Here is a 21,873-nt window from a genome sequence, read left to right on the forward strand (position 1 = left end):
CACCCACCACCTCTAGAAACCACAAGTCTGCTCTCTCTGTTTTTTACGAGCATAGTTCCCCTTCACCCTCCCCCACTCCCTCTCTCTCAAGATTTCACATATAAATGAGATCATAGAGTGTTTGTCTTTCTCTGACTTTGCATAATGCTGTGATCCATCTTGTTGTCACAAATGGCAAGATTTTCTTTTTTATGGCTGAAGAATAATATATGTATACATATATATATGTGTAGATTTATAAATACATACATAGGCATCTCAAGTTTTCTATCCGTTCTCCCTTTGATGGACACTTAGGTTGTTTTAATGTCTTGACTATTGTAAATAATACTGTGATGAATATGAAGGTGTGCTGATATCAGTCCAACATAGTGTTTTTATTTCTTTTGGATATATTCCCAGAAATGGAATTGCTAGATAATATGGTAGTTCTATTTTTAAGCTTTCGAGGAACCTCCATACTGTTTTCCATAGTCCCTGTACCAGTTTCCACTTCCACAAACACTGCACAAGGGTTTGTTCCTTTGATGGAATGGCAAAGGACTGGTCTGACAAGGGAATTTTTCTAATTCATTAACTTCTATACCTTCACAACAGGTGTAAATAAATTGTGTTCATTAGCAGGAATAAAATTATGTTAACCCACCTCTGATGTTGAAACCAAAGATACAATTTCCTTATCCAAATGTCTTTATATAGTGCAAAGCATGTGACTGGCAGTTGGTAAATATATATTGGTTTAATAAGCTAATAATAGAGTGTGCACCCTTTCATTGATCCTGGGCCTTAAGAAAGACTTTAATATAACAGAAGTGTTTTTTCCATCTCCTGGTCTTATTCCCAGTAAACAGATCCGAGCCATCCTAGGCCAGTTCAGCCAGGCAGAAGCCTTACTAATGAAAGCTGGAGTACAGCCAGGGACTTTGGATGGAGTTCTTTTGGATCTTGGGTGTTCCTCCATGCAACTTGATACCCCTGAAAGAGGTTTTTCCCTTCGGAAGGATGGCCCCTTGGACATGAGAATGGATGGTGACAGGTGAGTATTGATAAAGCATTTTTCTCCTCACAGCAAAAAATCAATTTCTCAAAAAACATTCTGAATTTAATTTCCTTTTAAGACTGTAGAATTCCCATTACACGCCCACACCTAACACCATCCATACATAATAAATCAGTTTTGTTTGCTACTCATTATAGTCTTTAGTCTTTCACTAGATTTGGGATTCTAAAAGAAAAATCATTGCTGTCTTTAGACAAAATAGTGAAGAGGATAACTTTTGTATTGATTTTCTTTTTTACAGATACAATATGATCTTTTAGGCTTCTAATATTGATAAATCTGACTTAGAAACAATGGTTGCATTTTGGTGCAGACCCAACTATGCCTTTTGTGAAAAGTAAAAGGGACTATACTTAATCCATATTCTTCTGAATACTGCATAAAAGGCAAGATTCCAGAGGTCAGCAGTTGTGTGTTTTGTCCTGTTTCTTGTACAGTCACAAAGATTTCAACCTTCTCTGGAGAATCTAAAGTACTGAATCAGACATAGTGCTATGTGTAAGACAGCTTTCCATTACTTCTTCATTCCTCACCACCTTGGAATTACATTTGTTTTCCATCATTTAAATAGGTAATATATACTAAATAGCCACAAAGAGGGTCACATTCTAGGAAAGCATGGGGTAACTTCTTTTAAATCTAAATAATTATAAAAGCTTAGATTAGCACTTGTCTCTATGCCCAACTCTGGCCCAGGAACTGAATAGCCTGCATCTGCAAAACAAGGCTTAAACATTTTTTTTTTTCCTCATTTTATGGAACCCCACCACCAAATTATGTATCATGGTCCGTATATTTTGGAAGCTTACTTTCTAAAAAGAACATTAGACTTTCTCATATCTAAATTTATAAACTATTGAGTTACTAATCTGCAGTCCTAGACCTGCACAAACATCTGTACTGAAACATAGATTTTTCAACATTTTTTCCAGTCTGCCAGAAGGACCTATATATGAGAAGTTTAATGTCCAATTTAAGTCAACAATGTAATATTGAGTTGACTTTGACTTTTCCCCCGCACAGACTTCTTCATCTCCTGGAAATTATTGACACATAGACTACATAGACTGTTGCCCATGTTTTGCTATGACCTGCTAACTTAGAGTGTGACCCATGCTTGTTGGAACCTTTTTGTTCTGCACCTTATACCCTCTTTTGCACAAATTGATGTTCATGGAATGAAGAATGTGATCATAAAAGAAAATAGTAAAAATCCTTTAAAGACCAGTGACTAATAGTAAAGGTCAAATATCTTCTCATGTTTGGAGATTGAGGTTGTTGGGCAGAGGTAATCAAATGTCAAGCAAATTTCTGCTGTTCCTGTGTCTTGCTAAGAATGCCTTCTAAAATACAATGAACAAAGCTTTGAGTTAGTAGTAGTAAATCCCCATATTGTTAATGTAAAATCATCATCCAGCTGTAGTCTGTGAATCAAGAGTTTCTGAGGTTCTTCCCTAAGAACATGAAAATAAGCCCTTGAGAATTAAACTCTAAGTCAATATGTAATAGATAAGAATAGTATTGAGCCAGTATATCTTGAAAAGCAGGATGGCTTCCAGGTAGATAGCATAGACTAATCAGATATGTTAACAGATCTGAAGGAATTACATGGCATTCAGAAAGGAGAAATTGGTTCACATGACTTCATAGAAAAAGGAAAGTTAGAGATGAAAATATGTTTAATGCTAATCTAAGTGGTATTATGGGAAGAGGGAGTCCAAGCCAGTAAATCTGGCCAGTCAAATCCTGAAAGCAAAGCTGATGTTTCCCTGCACTGAAGATGGATACAAGAGGCTTTCCTAACCTGTTGCTATTTAACACTGAAATGTTATAGCATAGTTTATTCTGTACTATCCCAAATTCAGCAATAGCTTTCAGATTATAATAAGTTTTTATATAGAAGAAAGAAGTTCTGAGCTACAAGGACTTGTGGGTCTAGCTCTGCTGTCAGTTGGATTCTTCACTGTAAGGTAATGAATAGATTGCTACTTACATTACTATTTTCTTTCTCTCCTAAGTGTGGTAATTTGTAAGCAGGTGATCTCAGGAGGAATGACAAGATCTCGTAACTTTGAATTTGGAAGGAAAGATTTTGTATCTTAGCTTCTCTACTATTTGAATGCCTGTTCTCAACAGTAAAGGATGCACCTGCAATGCAGAAGACGCAGGTTTTGCGAGGCTTACAGGCAGGATGGCTAGGGCTCCCCAGGTGGAGGAAATAGACTGCGAGTGTCATAGACTGCACGTTTTCTTTCTCTCTCAAGAAGCAGGAGGAAACAAACTACAAGTGTCAGACATCTTTTCCCCCTTCTCTATACAAAACTTAAAGGTTTCTTTTAAACTTCTGTGTTGCCACTACCTGGTTCCACCTGAACTTAACTTTTCTCAAACCTTGAGGTAACCAATGCATTTATCTTATGGAAAGATTTTTCTTAAGCTGTTTAATGAACTATGTATTTGCTTGGAAATCTGCCTTTCTTCGATTCATGTCAGTTGTTTTAAGGGCCAGGATGACTCACCTTGTGCCAGTGCTATCTCAAAATGCATGTTGTGGGTGAGAGACCTGGTGCTACTCTCAGTTTTGAGGCATTTCCTTTCTCTAATTAGCAGCTTGCTAATATCTGTGGTGTTGGAGAAGACTCTTGAGAGTCCCTTGGACTGCAGGAAGATCCAACCAGTCCATCCTAAAGGAGATCAGTCCTGGTTGTTCATTGGAAGGACTGATGCTGAAGCTGAAACTCCAATACTTTGGCCACCTCATGCGAAGAGTTGACTGATTGGAAAAGACCCTGATGCTGGGAGGGATTGGGGGCAGGAGGAGAAGGGGACGACAGAGGATGAGATGGTTGGATGGCATCTCTGACTCGATGCACATGACTTTGAGTGAACTCCGGGAGTTGGTGATGGACAGGGAGGCCTGGTGTGCTGTGATTCATGGGGTCGCAAAGAGTTGGACATGACTGAGCGACTGAATTGAACTGAACTGAATAGGTATATCACTTCTTGCTATAAACTGGGAAGGGGGCGCTGTTTCTTCCCCCTTCTGATGTGTTTGTCAGAAGCTTTCTCTGTGTCTTTTATACTTTAATAACACTTTATTACACAAAAGCTCTAAACGATCAAGCCTCTTCACTGGCCCCTGATTGAATTCCTCTCCTCCAGAGGCCAAGAATCCTGGCGTCACTCTCGGCTCCTAGCAACAATCTTTCACTTTGATCCTTGGGTTGGCAAGATCCCCTGGGGGAAATGGCAACCCACTCCACTATTCTTGCTAGGAAATTCCATGGACAGAGGAGCCTGGCGGGCTACAGTCCATAGGGTTTCAAAAGAGTTGGACAGAGTGACTACACAACACAACAACAACATCTGAAACCTCCTAGCAGCCGGTCAGTTTTCCAGAATATTGTCCCTTTTGCCCCATTTGCCTATGGAAACTTCTACACTGCTATTCAGTGTTATCATGACAGTAAAATAAAATCACTGAACCATATTTGAGCAAAATGCTCTTTTAATTTTTTTATTCAAAAATAGAAGGTTAAAGAAAAAAAAAAAAACTACTAGGTACATCCATACTAATCGTAGGATTCTGCTGGTAGAACTGAACATATGTTCTATGGTAGAACTGGATATACCCTGTGAGTAAATTTATCATCACTAAGAAGATTCATTCTGACACTTGGTGGTTTGGGCAGTTGAATTAATAGCTAGGTAAAAATCTAACAGGAATTTTTTGGTTGGGCCAAGAATGACGTTTGGAAAATCTAGGAATAGAAAATCTCTAAAGGACAGTGCTGCACTCAATATGCCAGCAAATTTGGGAAACTCAGCAGTGGCCACAGGACTGGAAAAGGTCAGTTTTCATTCCAATCCCAAACAAAGGCAATGCCAAAGAATGCTCAAACTACCGCACAGTTGCACTCATCTCACACGCTAGTAAAGTAATGCTCAAAATTCTCCAAGCCAGGCTTCAGCAATACGTGAACCATGAACTTCCAGATGTTCAAGCTGGTTTTAGAAAAGGCAGAGGAACCAGAGATCAAATGGCCAACATCCGCTGGATCATCGAAAAAAGCAAGAGAGTTCCAGAAAAACATCTATTTCTTCTTTATTGACTATGCCAAAGCCTTTGACTGTATGGGTCACAATAAACTGTAGAAAATTCTGAAAGAGATGGGAATACCAGACCACCTGACCTGCCTCTTGAGAAACCTATATGCAGGTCAGGAAGCAATAGTTAGAACTAGACATGGAACAACAGACTGGTTCCAAATAGGAAAAAGGAGTACATCAAGACTGTATATTGTCACCCTGCCTATTTAACTTCTATGCAGAGTACATCATGAGACACGCTGGGCTGGAAGAAGCACAAGCTGGAATCAAGATTTCTGGGAGAAATATCAATAACCTCAGATATGCAGATGACATCACCCTTATGGCAGAAAGTGAAGAGGAACTGAAAAGCCTCTTAATGAAAGTGAAGTGGAGAGTGAAAAAGTTGGCTTAAAGCTCAACATTCAGAAAACTAAGATCATGGCATCTGGTCCCGTCACTTCATGGCAAATACATGGGGAAACAGAGGAAACAGTGTCAGACTTTATTTTTGGGGGCTCCAAAATCACTGCAGATGGTGATTGCAGCCATGAAATTAAAAGACGCTTACTCCTTGGAAGGAAAGTTATGACCAACCTAGATAGCATGTTCTAAAGCAGAGACATTACTTTGCCAACAAAGTTCCATCTAGTCAAGGCTATGGTTTTTCCAGTGGTCACACATGGATGTGAGAGTTGGACCGTGAAGAAAGCTGAGCACCGAAGTATTGATGCTTTTGAACTGTGGTGTTGGAGAAGACTCTTGAGAGTCCCTTGGACTGCAAGGAGATCCAACCAGTCCATTCTGAAGGAGATCAGTCCTGGGATTTCTTTGGAAGGAATGATGCTAAAGCTGAAGCTCCAATACTTTGGCCACCTCATGCGAAGAGTTGACTCACTGGAAAAGACTCTGATGCTGGGAGGGATTGAGGGCAGGAGGAGAAGGAGACGACGGAGGATGAGATGGCTGGATGGCATCACTGACTCGATAGACATGAGTTTGAGTAAACTCTGGAAGTTGGTGATGGACAGGGAGGCCTGGCATGCTGCAGTTCATGGGGTCGCAAAGATTCGGACACGACCGAGCGACTGAACTGAACTGAAAGGACAGTGACGTTCATTGAGTTTCTCTGTGCCAGGCACTATGCTGTCTATTTCTTAAGTTCATGAACCCTTAGTTCTCTGAACAATTCTGTGAGATAAGCATTGTTACTTTCATTTTACAGGTTTGAATTGAGGCTCCAGTAGGTTCAAATACATAATATGAGTAGCACAGTTGTGATTCTAATCAAGGTTGATGTGACTCTACAGACTAAATATTTATCCTTAAAGCCATTATTGATGGAGCAAAGCATGTTGGATGGAAATAGGCCACCTTATAGGATGTTCATTGATCTGGGGGTACCATGGCAGCCAGAAAAAAAGAAGAATAGGATCTGGAAAATAAGGTTACACACATGCATGCACAGAGAAGGAGAGAGAGAGATGGAGGTCATGGCAATATAGGGGACAAGCCAAGGACAACAATAAAAGTGTTTTCGTAGAGGCACTAGGCGTGTTAGCAAGGCTCAGTGTTGTTTTGGTGGTTTTTTTGTTTTTGTTTTTGTTTTTTGCAGTGTTATATTTATGGATTCAGATATTTGTTGACAATCCCACTGTGATTAACAGGTCTTAAAACTACCTTATCTTCATTACTTAAAGTCATTACAGTATGGTACCAACAACCAATCCAACACAATGACTACAGGAGCAAGAACTGTACTATCAGCAAAGCTGTCTTTCTAATAATTAAGATCTCAGCTGACAGTTATCATTCCTGACCCATTTCCCTAAAGTAAAGTATATTGGAATGACCTGACAAAGTGAATATTATTTCTTGTTACTATAATTTATTCTATTTGACCAGAGGTCAAGTTGCTTCATCTCCTCCACCTGAAATTACCATATAGGCCTGTTTAGTGTTGTTTAACTATCAGATTTTACCCCATGGTGACTTTTGTCATGAGTGTGTACGCCACTATTGTTAACATTTTGAAGTAATATATGGTATTACTGTTAGGGTCATTCTGGTTTTTGTGAGGGAAACTGACCAGCAGCATCTTCTTATTTAGACTTTCTCAATTTAATTTGTACCCTCTTATAAGTAGTAGGTTACTTTACATCCTTAGGTTTAGTTAAGTTCCTGAGATATAGACTCATTTAATATCAGTCAGTAAGTCTTGTATCTTCTGTACTGAAATAAAAAATTCAAGCAGTAATTTAAATTTGAACAAACTCAATCTAAAATATTTTCCATTATTTTAGTTTAGGAGAAATCTTCATAAGCAATCATAACTTCTTTCTGAACCAAAGGCTAATAAAGTATTTTAACTTTCTGCTGCCCTGGACCTTATTGAATGTCCTACACAGTCCCACTTCCATAATCATGGGTATTTGAAATGAAAAATCTGTTTCATTTGTGTAAGATTTCAGTCTGTGACTTTAAACGCTTCAGAAGCCTTCTTAGACTATGTGTGCATGCCTGACTTGATCTCAGTTCTGTGAAGTTTGACCTCTTATCAATGACAACTGACATCAGTGAACTAACTGACCGTTCTTGTGCATAGGTACCCTGATATGCCCACCGCAGCCGATGTTGTGAACGCGTTAGATCAACAGGCACTTGCGTCCATCCTGAGAGCATACGGAGAGGAGAAGCACGCCAAGAAAATCGCTTCAGCAATTGTTCAGGCACGCGCCCTCTACCCCATCACTAGAACCCAGCAGCTTGCCAGCATTGTTGCAGGTACCCTCGTTAATTCTAAACAGTGTCTGAGAGAAGAAAAAATATATATACATATATGTGTGTATGTGTGTGTATGTATAAATCCCCTGAAGTCCCAGAGGGATTTATCTGTACTTGAAATCATGCAGGGTAGAATCTTGCCTATCCTTCTCTTATGCCAGCTTTTTTTGGTTTTATAAGCCTCTCCCCTCCAACACCTCTCCCACAAACAATTTTTAAAAATATACTGTATTTTGCTGATTAGTTTAATAATAGAATTTTTTGTTTTTTGCATGAGGTGATTTATCATTTGTGCCTACCAAGGTGAAATGTGGAATGACAGGAGCAGAAGAATTTCTCGATCCATCACAGTAGTTGATAAGCATCCTGTATAAGATCTGACATTACCTCTCTTAGTTTCACATTTCTGCATTTTAATATTTTGGGCAAAAGGAGAATTGCATCGCCCAACTGCTAAAATAAAATCCAGTGACTCATACATCTATTCTAAACAACCAGCTAACAAAGAGTATGTGATGTATAGGTTATTCCACTTTGTGAATGCTAACTAAATCAGCCTGAGGGGGTTATTGAAACATTTCATCTTTTCTGCTCTTCGCCACTATAAACCTCTTGAACTTAAGTCTAGCTAGGAGGTGCTTTATTATAGCCTTTCTGTTTGAAGCCAAAGTTGTTTCACAGCTGTGTTCCATGATGAAAGCTTTCTAAGGCAAAAATACAACTCCTGCAGTTATTTAACAGAATTCCAGTGGTAAATTCTTCATCTTGTTGGACCATCTGAAATCCTACATCATTTTCATTTACCAAAGGTAATAAGATTTGTTTCAAAAGTTCTTAGTAAGTTACTTTAAGTAGCTAAAGAAGGAAAAAAGAGAATACTTATGTAGCTTGTAGAAAGAACCTACTTTTAGTTGCCTCTATCTTAATATTATCCATAGTTTAAGGAATAAAACAATATAAATTCACTAAGATCAAGATTTAGAGATCCTGTAGCCATTGCTCTATAACATTAGTTAATAAGACTATGTTTTACTTAGCTACTAATCATAAAATATGAAGAGTGGACCAAGTCTTTAGTTTTTTGCTATATACCTCAAGGCCCTTCCCTCTTACTGTTGAAATTCCTGTAGCAAGTAAGTAAGTAAAATCTTGCGAGTTATGTGGGCATAAAATATTCCATGATTTTCTCCCCCAAAGCATTTATACCAGCAGATTGACATCACATTCACCCTGTCTTCTGTCCCTTCCCTTCTTCCTACTCCATACACACTAACACATCTATCTCCACCTTATCCTTTCTGTCATTGACTAGCTGTGTTCTCTGTCTTCCATTTTGGAAAGAAAAGCAGTGAGAAGTCACATTATTTTTTATTAAGAAGAAAATCCAAAACTATCAGTGCTGAAAAATGAGGACTCAGGGTTAGAGGGCATCCTAGAGATCATCCAGTCAAAGAACCTTATCTGGTAATTGAAGAAACCAAGTCAAGGGATGGTGAGAGGTATCCTCAATGGTACAACTTAATCAGTGACAACATCAGATCTAGAATTTGAATGGTCATGTATTTGAGGCATCATTGAGAATCTGCCTTTAAGAAATTAAGCTACCTTTTCTGTCTCAGAACTCTAATCTATGAACTTGGGAAAAGAGCAGTATGGTATTCAATAGAAATTATATGAAGTTGTAGAATAGGAACAATTTAAGTGTTTTCAGAAAAATCATGTTGTGAAAAGTGTATTTTGGCTATGACAAATGATATAAACATGAGAATTTTCATGTATGTATAGGTAAATCCCCATTTTAGTAAATGCCATTGAAAACTTGAATTCTTTATAATCCATTTTTATGGCACAAATCAGCCCATATAATACAACTTTATTGATGATGATAGAGTTCTTTCAGTCAGTTCAGTTCAGTTGCTCAGTCATGTCCGACTCTGCGACCCCATGAATTGCAGCACGCCAGGCCAGCCTGTCCATCACCAACTCCCGGAGTTCACTCAAACTCAGGTCCATCGAGTTGGTGATGCGATCCAGCCATCTCATGCTCTATCATCCCTTTCTCCTCCGGCCCCCAATCCCTCCCAGCATCAGGGTCTTTTCCAATGAGTCAGCTCTTCACATGAGGTGGCCAAAGTACTGGAGTTTCAGCTTTAGCATCATACCTTCCAAAGAACACCCAGGACTGATCTCCTTTAGAACGGACTGGTTGGATCTCCTTGCAGTCCAAGGGACTCTCAAGAGTCTTCTCCAACACCACAATTCAAAAGCATCAATTCTTCAGCGCTCAGCTTTCTTCACAGTCCAACTCTCACATCCATACATGACTACTGGAAAAACCATAGCCTTGACTAGACGGACCTTTGTTGGCAAAGTAATGTCTCTGCTTTTGAATATGCTATCTAGGTTGGTCATTACTTTCCTTCCAAGGACTAAGCATCTTTCAATTTCATGGCTGCAGTCACCATCTGCAGTGATTTTGGAGCCCAAAATAATAAAGTCTGACACTCTTTCCACTGTTTCCCCCTCTATTTCCCATGTAGTGATGGGACCGGATGCCATGATCTTCGTTTTCTGAATGTTGAGCTTTAAGCCAACTTTTTCACTCTCCTCTTTCACTTTCATTAAGAGGCTTTTTAGTTCCTCTTCACTTTCTGCCATAAGGGTGGTGTCATCTGCATATCTGAGGTTATTGAGATTTCTCCCAGCAATCTTGATTCCAGCTTATGCTTCCTCCAGCCCAGTGTCTCATGATGTACTCCGCATAGAAGTTAAATAGGCAGGGTGACAATATACTGCCTTGACATACTCCTTTTCCTATGTGGACCCAGTCTGTTGTTCCATGTCCAGTTCTAACTATTGCTTCCTGACCTGCATATAGGTTTCTCAAGAGGCAGGTCAGGTGGTCTGGTATTCCCATCTCTTTCAGAATTTTCCACAGTTTATTGTGATCCATACAGTCAGAGGCTTTGGCATAGCCAATAAAGCAGAAATAGATGTTTTTATAATTCTTTGGAGAAGGGAAAAACAGAAAAAATTGTTTTCCATTTTGTGCTTATTTATTCAAAAAATATTTTGGGAGAGGCTGCTATATTCCAGGCATTTTACTAAATACCAAAGGTAGAATGAAAAGCAAATCAGAAAGCTTCTATGTTCATGAAACTAACAGGCTAATAAGTGGATAGAATAAAAACATGGTATTAGAAACTTGTACTTATAGTTGTAACACTCTTATTTATTGTAACCTGAAGTTATGATTGTGTGGCTCATAGAAAAAGTTGATTCAAGTGGAGAATTATAGAACATATATATGTATATGTGTTTGTGTGTGTGTTACATAAACCACACCTTACATAACCACACCTGTGGCATATATTCTATAAGCTCTAATTTTGCTTTTATTAAAATGAAATAAGAATTTAAAGATACTGCCAAGGCAATCTGAATGAGCACATTTTCTTGGTTTTCATTATTTTTGTCTTAATAATTACCTCACCCACATCTAATTTGATTGCATTTATACATGACTTACCTTTATAAGAGAAAAGTTTCCAAAGTCTCCAACTTAGTATTCATGGAAACAGCAGCTGTGTTTCCTTTTGTATTCATATTTCACCCATTCATGTGATATTTCATTAGATTATGTATTGACAATAGTAAGTGCCCTGGGCTGTAAGCAAACAGATCTGTGGTTCTTTTGGTGGGAACAGGACTGTATGGAACACTGGAGAGTAGAATGCAATTTGTTTAGTAGAGAAAGAGATTAATCTTGAAGTCCTTTAGACAGAAGTCTCTTAAGACAGCTGCTTCATAAAGGAAATACAGGAAGGAATGGAGAGCCCAAGAAGTTTCCTTTATTAGCTTCATAGTGTTGCTATAACAAAGCACCGCACACTACATGGCTTAAAACAACAGAAAGTTATTCTTTCACAGTTCTGGAAGGCAGAAGTCCAAAACCAAAGTGTTAGCAGGGCTCTGGGAAGAATGTTTCCTTGACTGTTCCTAGTTTTTGGGAGTTGCCAACAGTCCTTGGTGATCTGTATACGCCTCACTAAGTCTACAGGCCACACCATCATCACATGGTGTTCTTGTTCATCTGCCTTTGTGTCCAGAATTCCTTTATTATAAGGACATCAGTCATGTTTGATTCAGGGCCTACCCTAATCCAGTACACACTCATCTTAACTTGATTGTCTCTGCAAAGTTCTTATTTCCAAATAAAGTCACATTCACAGGGTTCTGGTGGACATGAACTCTGGGGGACATTGTTCAGCCTAGTACAGTTCCTAAGCAATATCTTTATTTAACAAACCTGTATTTTATCAGGCTATAATATGCAGGATTATATTTGAATGTCTTTTTTGGTTCTTCATAAATTCATGCTAAATATGTTCAATATTATCAAGCACTTTGGGAAATATGCCAGTGTTCCTGACACATAGTAAAAACCATATATGGATGAGAATTTAAATTGCTTCCTTTGCTTTCAAAAAACTAATAATCTGTCACAACAAGAAAGACCACCACTCTTCTAATCACAATATACTTAGTGGAATTATATAATAATTCAAGTGATTAAGCTGTATTTCTAAAACCTAAAGCCTAGTGCCATTGTACAAATAACTACAGTTCGAGTATTTTCCCAATCATGGGAGTTCCAGAAGACAGATTTGGGGCTTTCAGTTGGAACAGAACACTTAAACTACCATGAATTACTTTGTAAATTACCAAGTCAGTAATTTGTAAGATAATTCCAAAAACAACCTGAAGGACTTCACTGATTATACACACTATTTAAAACTCGTAGCCAGGAATTTTCATATAAATAACACATATGCAGTTGTTCCCTCCACTAAAGTTCCCTACACCTACCCTTTCCTGTGGCTAATGTCAGCTCTTCCTTTTGAGCTTAGTTGAAATGTCACTTCCTTTAGGAATTTTTTTCCAGTCCTACACAAATTAGTTGAGATTCTCTCCTTTTTGCTCCCATAGCACTGCATTAGCTTGTTATAGCATTTGTGCTGTTCTTATCTCTTGCTTACTGTTTATCTTTTCCCCTGGACTCATACTGTCTAATATAGATGCCACTAGTCACAGATGTCTGTTGAGCTCTTGAAATGTGGTTGCTCTAATTTGAGAAGTGTCATATATGCAAAATACACACAAATTTTGGGGCTTAGTTTGAATAAAGAATTTAACATATCTCAAAAAATTTTATGTGCATTATATGTTGAAATGGAAACAGTGAATCTCCCATACCAAAACGGTCTAACATTAATACTAAAATACTCAGGTAAATTAGAAAATACACATTGCCCTCCCTTGTAATTTTAGGATACTCTGGAAAAAAATACTCATACAATATTTTTACTAATTAAGAATCTTTAAAGATGAGAAATGGTACATATAAAATTACTCAAGCTCTTCAGGAAAAAGATTTATGCATTTAATTTTGACAAAATGGCCATGGCCTAGATTTTGCAGAATTAATGTATATTTGATTTGTGTAGGCTTAAAAATGGTTTTGGCTCTGGATATCTCTGAATAAAAAAAAGTCTGATTATTTTCCTCAATAAACTGCTCATATTTCATACAGGGCTATTCTTTATTCCATTTCTCTTTCAATTCTCTGGATACATCAAAGGGGGGAAAATGACCATTTAATCTTAACTATTAAATTTAGTTTAATGTAAAGATCTTAGTTAAAGTCCTGGTTCTACAACTTGCTTTCTGTGTAAACTTGAACAGTTCTACGCTGCATCTTTCTCATCTTGAAATGGAAGTAAATAATATTTATGGTGAAAGTGAATAATATTTATGATGATGATCATCTTTATTTTTGTTTAGCAAATGTTAATCCTATTAATCATATTTTACTTTAATGAATATTGAAATCCACTTGGAGTTTCCAAGCTCATGCAAAAATCAGAGAAATATACTGATCCCTTTTCAGGTCATTGGGATTTGGATTCAAATTCACAAAATATATAATTAATCCACTGATTATCAAACATTGACAGAAGGCTTATACTATCAATTTTTCAATGGGAAAAGAGGGGTGGGAAGAAGCTTCTTAGATATGTCTAATCCTTGTTGATTAAACATATAGACATTATTCCCTGGCTAACACTTTGATATAACCTTTATTCTGACTCATGTACTGATTACATGGCCAGAGCTTAATGATTGCTTGTTGAACAAATAAATCAATAAAAAGAGGTGTACATTCTCAGCCAAAGTAAAATAAAAATTCAGGAAAAACAATTATAAATTGTTAGCTATTACTGAGAATCAATTGTATTCTGCCCTACATGTTGAAGAGTAGGGAACCTAAGCATCAAAATCCTCAGTATCAGTTAAAGCAGCTTTAGGGATAGGTGAGACTCAAGTTCTATTTCTGTTTCTGCAGCTTAATAGATTTGTGAACTTAAATAAGTCACTTATCTTGTCTGATACTTATTTTCTCATCTGGAAGAGAGGGATAGCTAATTCCTAATATGACCAATAAAGGAGATCATATTTGGAAAGTTCTCTGGGAAAGTTCTCTGTGGTTCAGACGGCAAAGCATCTGCCTGCAATGTGGGAGACCTGGGTTCGATCCCTGGGTCGGAAAGATCCCCTGGAGAAGGAAATGGCAACCCACTCCAGTACTCTTGCCTGGAAAATTCCATGGACAGAGGAGCTTTGTAGGCTACAGTCCATGGGGTCACAGAGTCGGACACGACTGAGCAACTTCACTTCACTTCACCTCACTGTGAATTTTAAAGTGTAAATACACTTTTAAGCATTTTATTCTCTTTGTCCAGTACTTGGATGATCCAAAGAGCAAATAAGTGCACTAGGTAGAACCCTGAGTGTGGTCTTCTACCCTGGAATTCCTGTCCACAGGCAAATCACAGTGTGATTCCAAGCTGTTTTTTCTTTAGAGGTTATATGAGAGGGTACATGAGTTTTATAAAGAATAGTCATTCTTTTCTCCATTGGTACATGTAAGGTGTATCTTTCCACAGTAGCATTGGTGGCTTAGGCCTCAACTTGCCTTTGAAATCACTACCTTTTCCCAGCAAAATTTTGTTGATTCAGAGAGAAATTTTAAAAGTAAAAAATAAATAAAGCATTCAGTAAGAAAGGCATTGCCATCAAATTTTAGTGGAACATAAACTGTTTCCTGATGAAGCTAATCAGACTGGTTTGCCATTCCTTTATTGTTTTAATAGCCTACGTGTTGCTTCCTCCTTCTTTCCCAAAAAGCACTCTTTTTAGTAATGTTGCCATAATAAGAAATAAACAAAGATGTCCAAGAGTTCAATTATGATGCTAGTAAAAAATGGTATGGTTAAACCTATAGTCGAATTTGGATGGCTTGCCAGTGAGTCATAGTTGTCTTTGCTACTGCCTATGATAATGCATTTATTCTCCTGTCATTTTAAATTTCTTGAGTTCAATCTGTTAAACCCTGTGTGTATTGGTATGGTAACTTCATGCCAACTAAATTATCAAATGACATTTCATAAGTAAACTTATTTCTTATTTTAATAAGTAATCTTTCCCAGAGACATTCTGTACAAGAAGGTCAACTCAGAAGAGAATGAAATGAAATGTGGGGGAAAAAAAAAAGAAAGGGAAACCTGAAAATCTTCCTTCTAAAAAATCTGGTTATGCTCAGTTTGAAGTACCAAATAGGATGTAGGAAATGCTAACCCCAAGTGACTGTGACCTAATCCTAATTTAATAATGCTGCTGCTGCTGCTGCTGCTGCTGCTAAGTCGCTTCAGTCTTGCCCGACTCTGTGCTACGCCGTAGACGGCAGCCCACCAGGCTCCACCATCCCTGGGATCCTCCAGGCAAGAACACTTGTGTGGGTTGCCATTTCCTTCTTCAATGCATGAAAGTGAAGTCGCTCAGTCATGTCCGACTCTTTGCGACCCCATGGACTGCAGCCTACCAGGCTCCTCTGTCCATGGGATTCTCCAGGCAAGAGTACTGGAGTGGGGTGGCATTGCCTTCTCCAATAATAATGCTAGCTAACACTTTTTGAACTAATACTAGGCACTATCCTAACTTATTTTCAATTATTAACTCAGTCCTCATGACTACCCATAAAGCAAGTACTATTTTTATCCCCATTTTACAGATGAGGAACTAAAAACACAAAGAGGCTAGATAGCTTGTCCCTTGTCAAGTGGAGCTGGAATTGAAAGCTAGTAATCTCTCTCTGGGGGCTTCCCAGGTAGCTCTAGCAGTAAAGAACCCATCTGCCAGTGCAAGAGATGTAAAAAGATGAAGGTTCTATCCCTGGGTTGGGAAGATTCTCTGGAGGAAGAAATGGCAAACCACTCCAGTATTCTTGCCTAAAACCATCCCATGGAGAAAGGAGCCTGGTGGGCTACAGTCCATCAGGTCACTAAGAGTCAGACGTGGCTGAGCACAGGCATACAGACAATTTCACTCTGGACCCTGTACTCTTATGTACAACACTACTCCAGATCCCTTTCTTATGATAGGACCAGCATGAATTTTCAGTGGAGAACACTGACAGCTCAATCTTCCAGGATCTCATATACTCATATAGGAAATAGTCATATAAGCAACTCACTCTGTCACCCTATAGTAAATGATATGGATAACAGAGTCAAAAACAAAAGGGTATGGAAATACAGAGAAGGGAGCAACTGATTTTAATGTGCTGAGAAGGTCTAAGTTATTGAGGAAAGGGTTTGAGTAGAGTTATAGACAAAGAGACCTTTGAATTGAACCTTTTAGAGGGAGAGTGATGGCTATTTATAGAAAAGACCCTGTCACACAGTAGAAACTTATTAATAACAGAAATTTTAAAAAAAAATCAATGAACAAATAAATGAAGCAAGTAAGATTTCAGGGAGCTGTGAGGAATAGAAAATGGGTAACTCATGGTCCTGTCCCAGGACCCAGCACACTTACAATCCCTGGAATTCTTCATTATCTTGAGATCTTCTGTCTTAAATGTGACCTTGAATTAAGTCAGATTCTTAATTTAGAATAACCAAGTCCTCATGGTTTTCCTGATTATGACAGAATTTCAGACTGCTTCTATGGTATAAGAGAAGGGAAATGTATTCTTTTACATCATTATTCCATTTCTTACTGTTTTATACTCTATACTTTTGCAAGTGAAAATTAAGTCATGTCTAAGTCATATCCAACTCTTGTGATTCCATGGACTGTAGCCTGCCAGCCAGACTATATATAGGCAGACTAAATCCCATCTGTCTATGGGATTTCCTAGGCAAGAATACTGGAGTGGGTTGCCATTTCCTTCTCCAGAGGATCTTCCCAGCCCATTGCAGGCAGTCTCCTGCATTGCAGGTGGATTCTTTATGTACTGAGCCAAACTGTTCTTGGTTCCTGGCTAATTTGATTTCTTTCAAGTTCTATACCTAACTAACTGTGGCTAGCCTTCCTTAGTCCTGACCAGCTTCTACTTCATCTTTGTCATTCTGGGCCCAATTTTCTTACTCTTTCATCTTTACTTCACTAACCTAGGAATCTTTCATTTTGCATCTTTAACTCTTCACATGGAATATTGTTTTCATCCATTTCCTTGGGAATCTTGGGATACCACCCCACTCCACCAAGGTCCAATTTTTATTACCACCTACTGCCCAAGTCTCATTTTCCTGATTCTTAATTCCTTACTCTGTCACTAATTGGCTGCTATTCAAGACAAGTCAATTTTCACTATGGTCTGCTTTATTTTCTTACAAAAGATGGGTGTATTAGACCTCCCCCACAATCCCTAATGTTTTATGAAACTATAACAGACATTTTCCTAGCCCACAGTGTGCAAACTTCAGAAACATCTTTGAATTATTTCGAAGTTACCTCCCCCCAATTTGATCAGTTTTTAAATTCTGTCCTGATCCTCACTGATGATTGACTCCCCTCCTTTTCCATACCTATCAGGACCACTGTTTATCCCTTAGTTAGATTATTACAATAACCTCCTTAAAGATCTACCAGCGTTCATTTTCCTCACTCAGCTCCATCATACACATATTTTGGAGTATCCATCCAGCATACATCCTCTTTCCTTGCAATTGCATAGGTCCCTACCAACTCCCAATACCTGATAAGGAAAGGGTAAAACCTATGTAGCCATGTTCATTATATCAGGTTACCCTTGAAGCAACTGATTATAAAGTCATGTAAATTAGATACGTCTCTCAAATTTTGAACCATGAAGACCAGAATCTATAATTATTATATGCTATTGGGAATGAAGAATTAGGGCCAGGTTTGCCTCTTTTTCAATCAAGAACAAGGTGAAAGCCGTAATTAGGAGAATTGGGAATCAAGAACAGAGTGAAGAAAATTAGTTTGCCGAAATAATAGACATCCAGAAAATGGAGTTGTTTCAGAGATAGACACACACAAATCCATGTTCAAACATGTGAAAAGAATGCTTGTCTGTTAGCTTTTCAGTTCTTTTAAGGTTTACTGTTACTCCCTACAATTGACTTCCTGTGATTCATGAGTATGAGTGAGTGAGTGTGAAGTCACTCAGTCGTGTCCAACTCTTTGCGACCCCATGGACTGTAGCCTACCAGGCTCCTCAGTGCATGAAATTTTCCAGGCAAGAGTACTGGAGTGGGTTGCCATTTCCTTCTCCAGGGGATCTTCCCAACCCAGAAATTGAACTCGGGTCTCCCACTTTGCAGGCAGACGCTTTACTGTCTGAGGCACCAAGGAAGCCCTCTGTGATTCATACATTTCCTTTTAATAATTGTTTTTATATCTTAAGTTCATTTGAGTGGACTTTGTACCATTCTTTAACATCCAGTCAGCCCCCTAAGACATCACGGCTTTACTAACCATGTCATTTACTTGTTCAAAAACTTTCAGTGGCTGTCCTTTGCTCACATGTTTAATCCCAGACTCCCATACTTGATATATTTGTGTCCATTCTGTGGTCCAGAACATTCTTTTCACACCTCTCTCATTATCCTCTGTATTCCTGCCTAAATGTTCTGTCCTTTTTCCTCCAAACATGGTTTTTTTCTCCAAAAAATAAAAAGTTCTTCTTCCATCTCCACTGGTTGAAAACCTGTCCACCATTAAAGCCCAACTTAATGATACTTTATATTTCTCATGATTCCATCCTTGATCTCCCAACTTGGTCTTTGATTTAAACTACTATAGCAGCTTGTTCATCTTTTAACTTCCTCGTAACAATGTGGCATGACTGGAGAACAGAGGCTTTCGAATCAGACAGAACTACATTCAAGCCTGGGTTTTGCTATTTAACAGTTGCGTAACTTTGCCAAGTTGTTTAATCTTTCTAGGCCTCAGAGAGAGAATCAGGTATTAAGCAAATAATCATGCAAATAAACAGATAATTATAATTTGTATAAGTGTTATGAAGAAAACACATAGGGTTAGTATTAACTTACATGATTTAGTATAATTGTACAAAGTTTGCAGTTGGTGCTAGTGGTAAAGAACCTGTCTGCCAATGCAGGAGACTTAAGAGTTGCAGGTTTGATCCCTGAGTCGGGAAGATCCCCTGGAGGATGGCATGGGGAGCTACTCCAGGATTCTTGCCTGGAGAATCCCATGGCAGAGGAGCCAAGAAGACTCAAGTCCATAGAATCACAAAGACGGAAGCAACTTAACACACACAAGGCTTACAGAGAGTACAGTAGGGGGCCCTAGCCTGGTTAGGGGTTTTAGGAAGGTTTCCCTGAAGAAGTAGCCTTTACACGAATCTAAAAGAATAAGCAGCCAAGTGACAATTCTAGGAGAAGCATTCTCAAGACAAAGAAACTAAGCAACAACAAAGGCACCGAGGCCCTGCTCTACCTACTCCATCACTAGTATTTCCTCTTCTTCTCTCTGGGTATTGCTTCACTCTGTCCCAGTTTTTTGTTTGTTTGTTTTTAATTTCATGATTCATATCATGATTTGTGTTCTGTTAGTAAGTTTAATTCTCATTGCCCTATTTCTTTGTGACATTTTATAGTGTAATCTTGATAATTGCAAGCATCAGTTTAGTGTATCTGTTAGCTATACCACTCTATTGGTTGACTAACCTTTGCTGCTAAAACATTAGAATATGAATAGACCAGGATAAGCACTGTTTTTTTAATCTAGTATTTTTTTATTCTTTCCTTTTAATGATTTCCCTTTTCTTTTGGTAATTTTTTAAAAGATATGAACTGAAGTGAAAGTCTGTCAGTCGTGTCCAACTCTTTGTGACCCCATGGACTGTAGCCTGCCAGGCTCCTCTGTCCGTGGAATTCTTCAGCCAAGTATACGGGAGTGGGTAACAATGCCTTTCTCCAAGGGATCTTCCCAACCCTGGGACTGAACCCAGGTCTTCCTCATTGCAGGCAGATTCTTTACCATCTGAGCCATCAGGGACGCCCTGTGGGATATTGACATCTGAGCAAATAATTCTAAATGAGTCTTTCAGTACTAATTTCTCTTCCTTTCCTTGTGCCTTAAATGCTGTTGTTTGCTGGGGGTTCAATCCTTGGTTCTTTTCTCACTGTGCGTGTAATGCTGAACATCCACATCCATTTCTACAGATCTGACATCATCCATATGCCCGTGTGCAGCTCAAATCTCTTCTGAACTCTAGACCCATATTTGTCACTATTTTCTGAACGTGTCAACTATTTATCCCACAAGCAAATAAAGTTCAGCATTCCCAATCTCACCTTGCTTAGTACCTGTGACCATGCCTCTTCTTCTGTTTCTAATGCACCTAATCACATTTACTCAAAAGTCCAAATCAGAACCTTCAAATCAACCTTAATTTGAAGAGAAATGGTGTATCACTAAAACTTTTAAATTCTGCCTCCTTAAATCCTTGTGTTCCTTTCTACCCCAATTTCCACTGTTGCTGCTTTATTATACGCCTTAATTATCTTTGCCAGAATATTCACCATAGTCTTCTAACTGGAATCTATACCTTCTGTGTCTCCAGTCCCCACCATCTCAACCTCTAGCAGAATTATATTTATAAAATACAAATCTGCTACTATCACAGCTCTCTTTAAAATCCTTATAGGTTCCCTATTATCTATAGGACAGAACCTAAACTCCTAACATAAAAAAACAAGTCTCTTCGTGATCTGGCTTCTGCCTATCTTTTTAAAGTAATTTCTTCACCACCGTCTCCACTCTGCCTACCCCCTCCACCTCACCGCCCCCGCCCCACACCCAGTGCACTCTGTGTCTACACCAAATTGCTTACCATTCATGGTCCAAGAGCTCACTTTATGCTTTCTCACTTTCATCATTTTGTATGTGATCTTTCTCTGCAAGATATGTTGTTTCTCATTTCTCCTTCCCCTCAAAAACAAACAGAAAAAAATTCTCTACTTCTTTCATGACTAGACATTATTTTGGATCCTTTCAGAACTTTTCCTTTTACTGTCTTCCTGAAGTTACTTACTTGCCACATGCTGTTCATTTCTCCAATGAGCATTTACTTCATTATACCCTGTCTTCCTCATAACCTGCAAGAGCTCTTTGAATGTAGAGTAACCGTATCTAAGTTTCCAGAGCAGCCTCAGCACTCATCTTCTGGGAAGTGGTTTAAAGGATAAAAGAGTGGGTTAGAGGAAGTAGGAACTATTCAATCAAGTAGATTTGAAGTGACACTGTCACCTAAATTTGTAAATTTGGGCATTTATTACCTTCTCTGAATTGTTGTTTCTTAATCTGAAAATTTTGATCTCTGCTTCCTCTGCCTTTTCTAAAACCAGCTTGAACATCTGGAAGTTCATGGTTCACGTATTACTGAAGCCTGGCTTGGAGAATTTTGAGCATTATTTTACTAGTGTGTAAGATGTATGCAATTGTGCGGTAGTTTGAGCATTCTTTGGCATTGCCTTTCTTTGGGATTGGAATAAAAACTGACCTTTTCCAGTCCTGTGGCCACTGCTGAGTTTTCCACA

The 21,873-nt window shown here is 38.5% G+C and overlaps 1 protein-coding gene across 1 annotated transcript in view; it reads left to right on the plus strand.

Annotated features, from left to right (window-relative positions):
• METTL15 (methyltransferase 15, mitochondrial 12S rRNA N4-cytidine) overlaps positions 1–21,873 on the plus strand; it is a 226,166-nt gene that overhangs the window by 181,268 nt on the left and 23,025 nt on the right. The window contains exons 4-5 of the mRNA XM_068989359.1: positions 845–1,036; positions 7,755–7,933. Coding sequence (XP_068845460.1) covers positions 845–1,036; positions 7,755–7,933 — 371 coding nt within the window. The remainder of the gene's footprint in view (positions 1–844; positions 1,037–7,754; positions 7,934–21,873) is intronic.

The sequence above is a fragment of the Capricornis sumatraensis genome, chromosome 16 (genome assembly GCF_032405125.1).
Source record: "Capricornis sumatraensis isolate serow.1 chromosome 16, serow.2, whole genome shotgun sequence".
Lineage (NCBI taxonomy): Eukaryota > Metazoa > Chordata > Mammalia > Artiodactyla > Bovidae > Capricornis > Capricornis sumatraensis.